At 51.4% G+C, this 12541-nt stretch overlaps 1 protein-coding gene across 1 annotated transcript in view; it reads right to left on the minus strand.

Annotated features, from left to right (window-relative positions):
* CNGB3 (cyclic nucleotide gated channel subunit beta 3) overlaps positions 1–12541 on the minus strand; it is a 749182-nt gene that overhangs the window by 46391 nt on the left and 690250 nt on the right. Inside the window, exon 17 of the mRNA XM_069219226.1 lies at positions 2992–3138. Within this exon, the coding sequence (XP_069075327.1) occupies positions 2992–3138 (147 nt within the window). The remainder of the gene's footprint in view (positions 1–2991; positions 3139–12541) is intronic.

Here is a 12541-nt window from a genome sequence, read left to right on the forward strand (position 1 = left end):
CAAACCCAACATACCACACATCCAGGAATGAATGGATGCTCATGTTGCTTGATTACTGCAATCCAGCTTTGGACACTGTAGATGCAGGCAGAGGGAACTACCGAGGTTGGATGTGGACTATACAAATGGTGTAAGTAAGCCTGGCCAGTGGATGAGTAAGTGTGTGGATCTAGTGTGGAAGTGACCAACAGCCACTGCTCAGCTGTTTTTTTTTTCTTTCAAATTTCAAATTAAACACTGCCTTCACTGACTTAGCTTACTCTGCCCCATTTCTGACTATAAAGTGTTCCCTTTTTATGCTGTTTTTCTATTCCACCCTCCTTCTCATCTGACTGTTGCATTAAAAAATCCTGATGGAAATGAGGATTCCGCAACAACAAAGACAAATCTGACAAAGAAAACATTATTATTGCAAATACTCTTTCTTTCCAGATCACTCTGCACTCAGTTGTTCCAGTGAACATTTCCAAGCTCTGGCAGACACACAATCCCTGCTCCCATTACCACCCCTCTCTAAACCACATGCAAGTCCTCAGAATTGTTAATTGTTGATTTGGAAAAAATGACAATACTCAAAGTTACATGACCTCCTCTTCTACCACCTCGTCCCACAGAGCTTTCTTCACTTGCTGTGTGCATGAGTGGTCTTCTATTAGGTAATTGCCGGTGGTCTGATGGTGACAAGCCAACAGTGACATTGGAGAATACATGAATTCTGTTTTTACTTGATCAGGCACACTCTAGAAAATGTAGTGTCACGAAGGGCCATCATAATATACCATTGTTTTAATTTTTTACCACTTGTTTTTCAGCAAATGGAACCGCTGTGCACATGACGCATGGATCCACTTTGATAATGGCCGCCAATCCTATATAGCTATTTCCGAGGGAGGCTGCAAATAAATTTGATTTGGGCCCATTGTAATTTGAAAGGTTGTTGTGTCTATAATCTATCAGTCACATGTGTAATAACACATACTGGCATTTCATCCTAGGCACTTGAACACAGTGAATCGGTGCAATATATTATCTGCCCATACCTAAACAAATACACCCTCTTTAAAATCAGGCCATACCAAATTATTGAACACGTACTCCAGAATTACAAGCCACATGCTTTTTTCATCGACAAGTCTGAGCCAATACAGATAGAAAGTATTGTACTGTCAACAACACTTTTTCTTAAAATTGACACTAGTGAAGGTTTCTAACTATTTCATTCAATGTGTTAAACCTGCATAAGAAAAAACATTAAGGGTTTATATCAGTGATCGTAATTACCTTTTGGGGTAGTGATTGGGGGAGTGAGTTAGGACTGGCATTTCCCCTCTTGTCCTTTTTGCTTTTTACGGGAGCTGCACAATGTCCCTACTGGTACTCATTATTATATTTAGGGTCAGTGAGCCAAGCAGTCTGGCCCCTGTTGTAATCTCTCTGTGGGCTTTGAACCACGCCCATGTCAAGCTCATCAATTTTGTAGGTTTGTGGGCTTGCCTTTTAAAATTTGCTTGATTTCATCAGTGAAAGGCATGCATCCGTCATGCCTTTTCTGGTGTTTAGCCCTCCTCTACAGCACCAGTAAACTACTAAAAACATACGAGGCCCCGTGTTTTCCTAATGGCTTCTTCACTACTTTTTCCTTTTTATTTCCTACGCAGTGCAATCTCGCTAGGCAGTAATTGAGCGGTTTGCATGACATCGACCCTGTTACATGGAGAATTCTACTTTTGCTGGTTACATAGATATTTTTATTTTTTAGGTTACATGGATAATTGCACTTTTGCTGATACGTTTCACTGCAAGCGAACTTCTGTTTCCTTTTCTGTCTCTTTCATGCTCATGGCGACCATCAGCTCGCATATGTGAAACTATTTTTCTTTTCATTATCAGTTTATGTGGCACGAAACGTCCGGTTAGGAGTTTACAATGCTAATATCTCTAACTCAAGCAAATGTGAGACCCATTGCATTGCAAATGCTTGTTTAATGGTATTGTTCAGGCACAGGGACATTCGTTTCTTTGTTTTAGTGCTTTAGGCTCAATTCCCCATTTGCTGCTATGGTTCTATAGAAAAAGTAAATTTTTGTAGCTTTGCTGATGAAGTATAACACGTTTTATCCCTCAATTAAATAAGTGAAGTGATAAAAAAAACTGATATCCGTGAACTCACTATCTCCTTTGGATGCCTTATAAACCTTATTTTCACATACTACCGTTCTTTAACTTACTTTATAGATGACCCCCAACAAATGTTCTTCTTTTCGGGATAATTCTGCTGAGAAAATATAGGACCTTCTGAAGGATCATGGATGTCTGGTTAAATAAGCCTGTACGTCCTATTTCTCTGAAGGATAACGGCTCTCTGTTTAATGCCATATATTTATCGTGAGTCCGAGGTAGGATTCCCTAGCTTACCCGTTCGCAATTTTCATAAACTCTTTTTTTCAGTCATTACACACACAAATAATCCACATTTAACAAAGTCCGCTAGTTATGTGCTTCGCCTGATTTCAGGCGTCTGCAGGCTTCTCAGGGCTGGATAGAAACTAGGCCCAAGTACTCAAATGAAAAGTTGCCCCCATTAGCGAATCAGTTAGCGAAAAAGTGTTCCACATCTACAAATTGTGGCAATTTTGAACTTGTAAAGACACTGTACAGGTGTTTTGCATTTGTGCTAGATGCAGGAAACATTTGTGACAATATCAGGCAAATTAGCAGCAAAAAACATTTCACTAGGCCACAAAACAAGCCCACAAGCAGCTAAAATAACTGGCCCACACATTGACCTGTGAGACCAGCTCTTCTGCCACTGCCAGATTGCCCTATGGGCCAGTTCGACCCTGATGCTTTCTATAAAATTCTCTGTAAAAGTACAAGGAGGATTGAAACTTAGTAAAACCTACCCAGTCAGAGAAGTAAAGGAGCTGGGCTGGTATTTTCGTTAGCACACTCTATTTTTAACTGTTAAAGAAAGTAATCTACGACACTCACTTCGCCTTCTTCATTAGTAGTTTTTGTGACTCCGGATAGTGCACAAGGACTTCGCCAAGGTTCTTCTTATCCAAAATAAAAAGGTTGGCAAATCCATGAGCCACCACATCTGCCGTGCGTCGGTTCCCTCCACTTTCGGCCAAAAGACTGCAAAATGAATGCAAAAAAATCATTATTTTGTTTTGTAGACTCTATGCTTTGTGATCATACCATGCATAGGAACACATTTTGAAGCAGGGAACAAACCGTTTTTACACATTACTTAAAGTGCAAGCACTGGAAAGTCAAGCAACTCAATCTTGTGTAATTAATACTTTTTAATATTGTTTAATAGTTATTAATGGCTGCTGTTTGTCCCTTGGAAGGTGATATATAAATATATATAATTATACATATATATGTGTGTCTCTCTCTCTCGTTCTCTCTATCTCACTCTATATATATATAGATATAGATACACATACATATCTCCTAGAAGCGGTCGCTACTAGTTAGCTATAGTTAAAACCTAGTGTCTATAGACATTTTTTGTTTTGCTAATAACTTTGGCGCCGTTTGGATGAATCTTCATGAACTTTCCCCCCAAAATACTACGCTAACTTTAGCTGCTGTCTGGAAAGTTTCAGGGTGACTTGTCAAGCAGGGGCCAAGAAAAAGGTGGGTCTCCAAACACTTTTTCCCCATGCATTTTTCCATAGGGATTTTAAACAGGAATAGCGCCCGAATCACAGGACGGAATTACATCAAATTTGACAGAAAGGTAGCTCTTGGTCCAGAAAACACCCTTTTTGTTATTTGGTGTAAATCCGTTCAGTCGTTTTTGAGAAATTAAAGAAAAAACAAACTTGCATATATAGGGATGCAAAGGCTCCGCAAACCCTCCCGATCTCGTGCTGAGATCTGATTGGCTACCAAAACGTCAACAAGGAAGTGTTGGCAGCCTTCTTTGGGACTCCGCTTCAGCCTAGTCCCAGAAAAAGAGATAAAAAAACAGAAAAGGGGCCAGGGTAGGGACACCCTTGCCCCTTAGCTGTGGCGCTGGGGTCCCAGAGGGTCCCCCCAGAGCAGAAAAGCATTTTTTTAAACATTTGCACTGAGAGTCGCGGCAGATCTAGCCAAAATAAAATAAAAAAACAATTGCCTGCTCCCGCGCTTGTTTTAATGAAGCCCTCAGGTGGCCCAGGTCCCAGGGGCATGTCAAAAATAAGGAGTTAGGTACACATGGGGCCCCCTCCTGGGCTTTCTGAAGCTCCAGAGACTGCCATCTCCCTGGAGCGGATATTACATTGAATGTGTGGACCACCATCTCCCCAGGGCCTACTTTGAATAACATGCAGCCCCCGCAGCCCAGAGGACTACCACCTCCCTGGGGCCACACATAGAATTAAATGCAGGGGGGGTCTGCCTGGTGCCCCCGTAGCCCGGCATTCCGCCACCTCCCCGGGGCCAAACACAAATTTAAATGTGGGGAGTTCACCTGGCCCTCCTGCAGCCCCTGGGACCACCACCTCCCCAGGGCTGAATTTAAAGAAGATAAGGGGGTCTGCTGTGGACCACCAGCCCCGGCGACCACCACCTCCACATTCTAATGTTGGAGGGGGGGCTGCCTGGCCCCCTCATAGAGCCAATAATTGCCCTGTGGTCCACCAACCCCAGGGCAGGCTCCCACCAACTCCCGTTGTGCCCACTGCCGGGATATAGCTGTTAGATCTGACTTGCTGGAAGTGGAGGTTTACTCTGATTTCCTGCCTGCAGACATGCAGGCAGGGAATCAGAGAAAACTATTGCTCTCACAGAGAGGAAGCTGCATCTTTAGTAGCTCCCCTTCTGGAGACGGGGAGCTGACTGGGACTTCAGGGAGCTTGAGGCTGCACCAGCGGTATCCAACCATTTCGACTAGGTGCCCTGTGGAGTACCCAGGTAACATGGCCGGGCCCCAGCAGTTGGGTCCCCGGGGACCGAGATCCGGCTGGGGAGGGGAGCTGCGCGGCCCCCATCCACTCAAAAAAATAAAGGTGGTCAATCCAACCTTGGCGGTAAAAGCCGCTTACCACTGTCAGAAGACCGCCAACATACCGCCGCGGCCGTGATAAACCGCCACGGTCATTCTGACCCACAACAGGCAAACCGCCAAAATACAGACATCCACAAAAGTCTGCAACACCAAAGGGCAGCGAGAAACTGGCGATGACCAAACCTCCACCGTCACGCCAACAGAAATACGCCCACACTATCACAACACACGAATCCACGCGGCGGTCTTTCAACCGCGGTATACCATTGGCGGTACACACCGGTGCGCTCAAAATTCACACACACTTACAAAACAAAGCCACATTGGACAATTACAAATACACACACCTGATATACATACACACACCACTCCCACACATCCAACTCAATATAAAACACACACCCACATCACCCTCAAACCCCCACTCCTACAGAATAGGGACCACGCACTGAGAAAAAGAGAACTGAGCTCCTAGACACGCATTTTACTTTCACCCAGCAATATTTCCACGCACTTCACACAACACACCAATACACATCACCACACAATCCACCCCACACATCACCCACACCACCCCATGGCACCACAAAGACACCCCAGGTTCTCGGAGGATGAACTCAGGGTCATGGTGGAGAAAATTGTACGGGTAGAGCCACAGCTCTTCGGAACACAGGTGCAGCACACCACCATTGCCAGGAAGATGGAGCTATGGAGCAGAATAGTCGCTAGGGTCAACGCTGTGGGACAGCACCCAAGAAATAGGGACGACATCAGGAAGCGGTGGAACGACCTACGGGGGAAGGTGCGTTCAATGGTATCCAGGCACAACATCGCAGTGCAGCGGACTGGCGGCGGACCCCCACCTCCTCCCCCAGAATTTACAACATGGGAGGAGCAGGTCTTGGCAATCCTGCATCCTGAGGGCCTCGCAGGAGTATCTGGAGGAATGGACTCTGGTAAGTCTCATCTTCACTACTTCATCCTCCCCACCCCACCAGCGTGACAACTCATACCTCCACCCTCACCCTCACCCCATCACATCCTGCTCCTTGCAAATGTCTCCCCATCACAGCCCACCCATCCCAACCCCAAGCCCTGCATGCGACCACAAAGCATGGACACCCATCAACAAAGCATGCCCACTGCACATACCCATCCCCCCCAAACCACCGTCACAAAAGCCCCCACACGGGAATGCCAGCACTGTGGTACACGGGCACCCACTCATTACACGCTATGGCACACACAAATGCAATAACCATACTTTTATACCCCTGCAGGACCCGAACGCCACGTCACCGCGCAGGAGGGTCCACAAATGTCCACTCCACCCCCAGAAGAGGCCCACAGTGAGGACAGCAGCTCTGTCGACCTGGATCTAGATGACCAGCCCGGCCCATCGGGGACCTCTGGACAGTCGGTTCCCCTCAGACAGCCACAGCCCATAGCAGACCTTCCCCCCTCTGGGAACACCAGCACAGCACCCATCCAGCGGGCCCATACCTCTGTCCCCAGGACACGTCAATCAGCGGTGTGTCCACCACTACAGGGCACCCAGGTTTACCCACCACCCCAACAACAACAGGGACCTGGGGGCAGTGGTAGTGGGCACACGGTCCAGGGGACAGAGGCCCAGGGAAACAGGGGAACTGGGAGGGCTGCTGTGCGACAGGGGGGGACAGGCCCAGGGAAGCCACTCTCCACAAGGCCCTCTCCTCCATCAAGGGAGCCTACCACCACTCCCAGGACACGATGGCGACGATCCTGGCCAGGTTTCAGGAGCTCCAGCTTCTGCAGGAGGAACAGTATTTGGGGTTCAGGGAGGAACTACGAAACATCAGTTCCGCCCTGGCCACCATTGTAGGGGCTCTGAATCAGGTAGTCACCACATTGCGGAACACTGTGGCACCACAAAGGGCCCCTGACACTAGCATGGACCAAGAACTGCCTACCACCTCTGCCGGCGCTAGTGGACAGGAGGCCCCGCCACAGGACCAACAGGCCACCAGCACCCCACCCCCTGCAGAAGGAGAACCACCCCGCAAGCGGGCCCTGAGATCCAGGAAGAAGACAGAGTAAGATGCCAAGACCCCCGCCAGGAAAGGATACCTCCCTGATTGTCATCCCACTGTCCCACATTGAGACCCTGTCCATCCTTATACTGCCCATGCTCCACTTTCCACAGGCATTTGGACAATGCACCTGTGATACTAATAGTCTGGACTCTGCCATGGACAATCCTCCACCATCACCCCTCACCGATTTTCAATCACCCACCAATATAGAGCACTGAAATAAACACAGTTATTGCACAAAACAATCAGGAGTCTGGCTGTGAGTTTGTACAAATGTATTAGACATTCCCGTGCCAAAAATGCATATTTACATTGTGATGCCAACATACCACTGTCACACAGCTGTAGTCCATGGGGAAACAAAGCAGATGTCACACAGTGGGGCCCACATCTCTGAAATTGGAAGGGAAAGTCACAACTCAGTTACCATACACTGGTGGAAAAGGTCAGACAGTAGAGAGGTAGTAGGGGTTAAGTATATGTAATATGCCGGGTTGGAATCTTACCTGTGTGTCATTGAAAATACTGCTGTATTACTGCGTTCCTGTTGTCTATGTCGTCCTCTTCGGCTTCCTCGTCTTCACTCTCAACAGGCTCCACAGCTGCTACAACACCACCATCTGGACCATCCTCCTGCAGAAAAGGCACCTGGCGTCGCAAAGCCAGGTTGTGAAGCATACAGCAGGCCACGATGATCTGGCACACCTTCTTTGGTGAGTACAATAGGGATCCACCTGTCATATGGTGGCACCTGAACCTGGCCTTCAGGAGGCCGAAGGTCCGCTCGATCACCCTCCTAGTTCTCCCATGGGCCTGATTGTACCGTTCCTCTGCCCTTGTCCTGGGATTCCTCACTGGGGTCAGTAGCCATGACAGGTTGGGGTAACCCGAGTCACCAATTAGCCACACACGTTGCCTCCGGAGTTGACCCATCACGTAAGGGATGCTGCTATTCCGCATGATGTACGCGTCATGCACTGAGCCAGGGAACTTAGCATTAACATGGGAGATGTACTGGTCTGTCAAACACACCATCTGTACATTCATAGAATGATAACTCTTTCTGTTTCTGTACACTTGCTCACTCCTGCTGGGGGGTACTAAATCCACATGGGTCCCATCAATGGCAGCTATGATGTTGGGGATATGTCCAAGGGCATAGAAATCACCCTTCACTGTAGGCAAATCCCCCACTTCAGGGAAAACGATGTAGCTCCGCATGTGTTTCAGCAGGGCAGACAACACTCTGGACAACACCTTGGAAAACATAGGCTGGGACATCCCTGATGATATGGCCACTGTTGTTTGAAATGACCCACTTGCAAAGAAATGGAGTACTGACAGCACCTGCACTAGAGGGGGATCCCTGTGGGTTGGCGGATTGGTGACATCAGGTCTGGCTCTAACTGGGCACACAGTTCATGAATAGTGGTTCGGTCAAGCCTGTATGTCAGTATGACATGTCTTTCCTCCATTGTCGACAGGTCTACCAGCGGTCTGTACACAGGAAGATTCCTCCATCTCCTCGCATGTCCCAGTGGACGGTGCCTATGAAGGACAACAGCGAGCACAGAGTCAATCAACCCACAGGTACGTAACCACAGCTTGCACAAAACACGATTCCCAATGCATTGAATGGCTTGTATGAGTGTTGATGCAAGGCCTAGGTATGTGTGACGCAGTAAAAAGTAAGCCATGTGGGCCCTTGAAATGGCGGCTGCCTGACCTGTGAAGTGCGACAGTGGGATGTGAGGTCAATGCGCTGGCGTGGCACACCGTGGCGGTAGGCGGTCAAAGACTGTGCCGCTAAGCAGCATTGGTTAACATTGAACCCTATGGGTCTCAGGAGCCAATGACGATGTGCGCCGGCGGTCGCGGTACGCACCGCCACGGTACGCACCGCCGCGGGCGTGACCGCCATTTTCTATCGGCTTAATCACTCGATACCTGATCTTCGACAGGAGAGGACCTACACTGCAAGTGCTGCTGTGACCTCAGTCTGGAAGAGACAATGGCTCATGCGACTGGGGAAAGGGCCCCTGCCTTCACTGCTCAGGAATTGGAGAAACTCGTGGATGGGGTCCTCCCCCATTATGCGCTACTCTACGGTCCTCCAGACCAACAGGTAAGTACACTGGGGCCATGCTTAGTGGCCAATGCCTGTGTTGAGTGGGGTGGATGAAAGATGGTGGGGAGGGGAGCGATTGAGGCATGCATCAAACGACGGATAAGAGCATGTGCCACATGGCAAGGGTAGGGATGGGTGGCCACTCACATTGAGGGTGCAGAAGGTGATGACTCTTTTTCTCCCCCTGTACATTTCACATAGGTCAGCGCCCACCAGAAGATTGACATTTGGCGTGCCATCGCCAAGGACGTCCGGACCCTGGGGGTCCACCACAGATGGGGCACCCACTGCCGGAAGAGATGGGAGGCCATCCGACGCTGGAGCAGGAAGACGGCGGAGGCTCAGCTGGGGATGGCCTCCCAACGTGGGAGGGGTGCCAGTCGGACTTTGACCCCCCTGATGTTCCGGATCCTGGCGGTGGCCTACCCCGATTTGGATGGGCGCGTGAGGACATCACAGCAGACACAAGGGGGTGAGTACACTCTTATTCTGGTGACTTTGCGCGCAGTGGAGGTGTCTGGGTGGGGGAGGAGGGCTGTGGGTATCCCTAGGCCAGGGCGATATCTGTAAGCTAGGCCCCTCCCTAAGGCATGGCCCTGTGCCCTGCCCCCCACCTCTGTAGGGTGCCAAGTACAGCTATTCATGGCCCTGTGTCATCTATGTGTGCAGATGTCGTCCATAGGCTTGTAGGCCATGTCCCACGGATTGAGTAGTGGACCCCAAGTGCGCGGCGTAGTGCAGGGGGCTTCTGTGTCTGTCCTGTCCGCCAACGGTGTCGCCAGTGCATGCACTCAACATGTCTTTATTTTCTCCTCCCCCCCTTTTTTGTGGTTTTCCTGTTCATGTGTGCATTAGCATCATCAGGCGGAGGAGAAGTGGCATCGGAGCACGAGGGAGCTGCATCCCACATGGCCATGGAGGGCCATGCAACGGATTCCGATTTCACCAGTGGGACGGAGGGCCAGGGGAGCTCCACAGCGGGGACTCGGGCAGACATAAGTGACACGGACTTGTCCTCTGAAGGGAGCTCCCTTGTGGTGGCGGCAACATCTGTGCCCCCCGCAACAACAGGTACAGCCGCCACCCAGCGCACCAGCACTGCCCTCCCAGCAGCCCCTCAGCATTTGCCCCATGCCCGCTCACCCAGGAAGGTGGGCATCTCCTTCGCCCCAGGCACCTCAGGCCCTGCCCCAGTCACCCCTGCTGCCCTCAGTGAGGAGATCATTGACCTCCTGAGGACGCTCACTGTTGGGCAGTCTACCATATTGAATGCCATCCGGGGTGTCGAAAGAGAGGTGCACCAGAGTAATGCATACCTGGAGGGCATTCATTCTGGTCAGGCTGCCCTTCATCGATCGTTCAACACTCTGGCCTCAGCACTGATGGCAGCCATTGTCCCTGTCTCTCGCCTCCCCCCTCCAACTTCCTCCACCCAGACCCTATCACCTGTACCTCTGCCTATCCCAGACACACCATCAGACCAGCCTGCACACACCTCAACACCCAAGGGAATCTCAGGCAGACATAAGCACCACACATCACACAGGCATTCACACAAGCAACATCCACATACAGACATACCAACACCCACTGCCTCCACTGTGTCCCCCTCCTCCTCGTCTCCCTCCTCCCTCCCTGTCACGTCTCCACTCACACCTGCATGCACTACATCTTCAGCCACTACGTCCATCACCAGCGCACACACCAGAACCCCCCGCACACGTGCAGTCACCACCCCCACTGCCATTTACACGTCCCCTGTGTCCTCTCCCAGTGTGTCTGTGACCCCCTCTTCCAAGATACACAAACGCAGGCAGCCACCCACCCAACAGCCATCCACCTCACAACAGCCTCCAGCCCAAGCACCTGCACCCAAAGACACCAGACTTCAAACTCCTACAACCACATCCTCTTCCTCCACTCACATACCCACTACACCTACCCCTCCCATTGCTCCTAAAAAGCTTTTCCTGTCCAAACTTAACCTCTTTCCACCAACTCCCCCACCCCGTCCATGTCATAGGACTCCAGTCAGCACCTCAGCCACCACAAAACCGGGCCCTGTCATGACAGTCTGCCATGGACTATGGAGTCCCCCACCCTCCAGGGCAGCCAGTTCAGTACGGAGCAAAGGCACGGGCAGCCCACCCCCGGAGAAACAATCAAAGATAGGCAGTGGCCGGCGCGAGAGGGTGAAGACACCAGGCACAAAAACCCCTACCATGGCTCCGGCAGGAGGTGTGGAGACAGCTGTCACACCACCCAGGGTGTGGAAGGGCCACAGGCGATCAGGGAAGGCTGGGAAGGGCAGCACGCCCGACAAGACCGCCATCAGCCCAGCTGGCCAGGAGGGCCCCGCCAGCCCCATCCCAGGTGGGCAGGAGGCCACCAACATGCCCGGCACTGCAGCCCAGAAGGGCCCCGCCAGCCACAGGACAGATGGGCAGGAAGGCATTGCCAGCCACAGGACAGGTGGCAAATGAGCTCCACGCACTGGGCTCTTCATCTCAAGCACCACTGAACTGGGCCCTTCATCTCAAGCACCGCTGAACTGGGCCCTTCATTTCAAGCACCGCTGAACTGGGCACCGCCGTCTCAAGCACCGCTGAACTGGGCCCTTCATCTCAAGCACCACTGAACTGGGCACCGCCGTCTCAAGCACCGCTGAACTGGGCACCGCCGTCTCAAGCACCGCTGAACTGGGCACCGCCGTCTCAAGCACTGCTGAACTGGGCCCTTCATCTCAAGCACCGCTGAACTGGGCCCCGCCGTCTCAAGCACCGCTGAACTGGGCCCTTCATCTCAAGCACCGCTGAACTGGGCACTGCTGTCTCAAGCACCGCTGAACTGGGCACCGCCGTCTCAAGCACCGCTGAACTGGGCACCGCCGTCTCAAGCACTGCTGAACTGGGCCCTTCATCTCAAGCACCGCTGAACTGGGCCCTTCATCTCAAGCACCGCTGAACTGGGCACCGCCGTCTCAAGCACCGCTGAACTGGGCCCTTCATCTCAAGCACTGCTGAACTGGGCACCGCCGTCTCAAGCACCGCTGAACTGGGCACCGCCGTCTCAAGCACCGCTGAACTGGGCACCGCCGTCTCAAGCACCGCTGAACTGGGCCCTTCATCTCAAGCACCGCTGAACTGGGCCCCGCCGTCTCAAGCACCGCTGAACTGGGCCCTTCATCTCAAGCACCGCTGAACTGGGCACTGCTGTCTCAAGCACCGCTGAACTGGGCACCGCCGTCTCAAGCACCGCTGAACTGGGCACCGCCGTCTCTAGCACCGATGAACTGGGCACCGCCGTCTCAAGCACCGCTGAACTGGGCCCTTC

The sequence above is a fragment of the Pleurodeles waltl genome, chromosome 2_2, assembly GCF_031143425.1.
Source record: "Pleurodeles waltl isolate 20211129_DDA chromosome 2_2, aPleWal1.hap1.20221129, whole genome shotgun sequence".
Lineage (NCBI taxonomy): Eukaryota > Metazoa > Chordata > Amphibia > Caudata > Salamandridae > Pleurodeles > Pleurodeles waltl.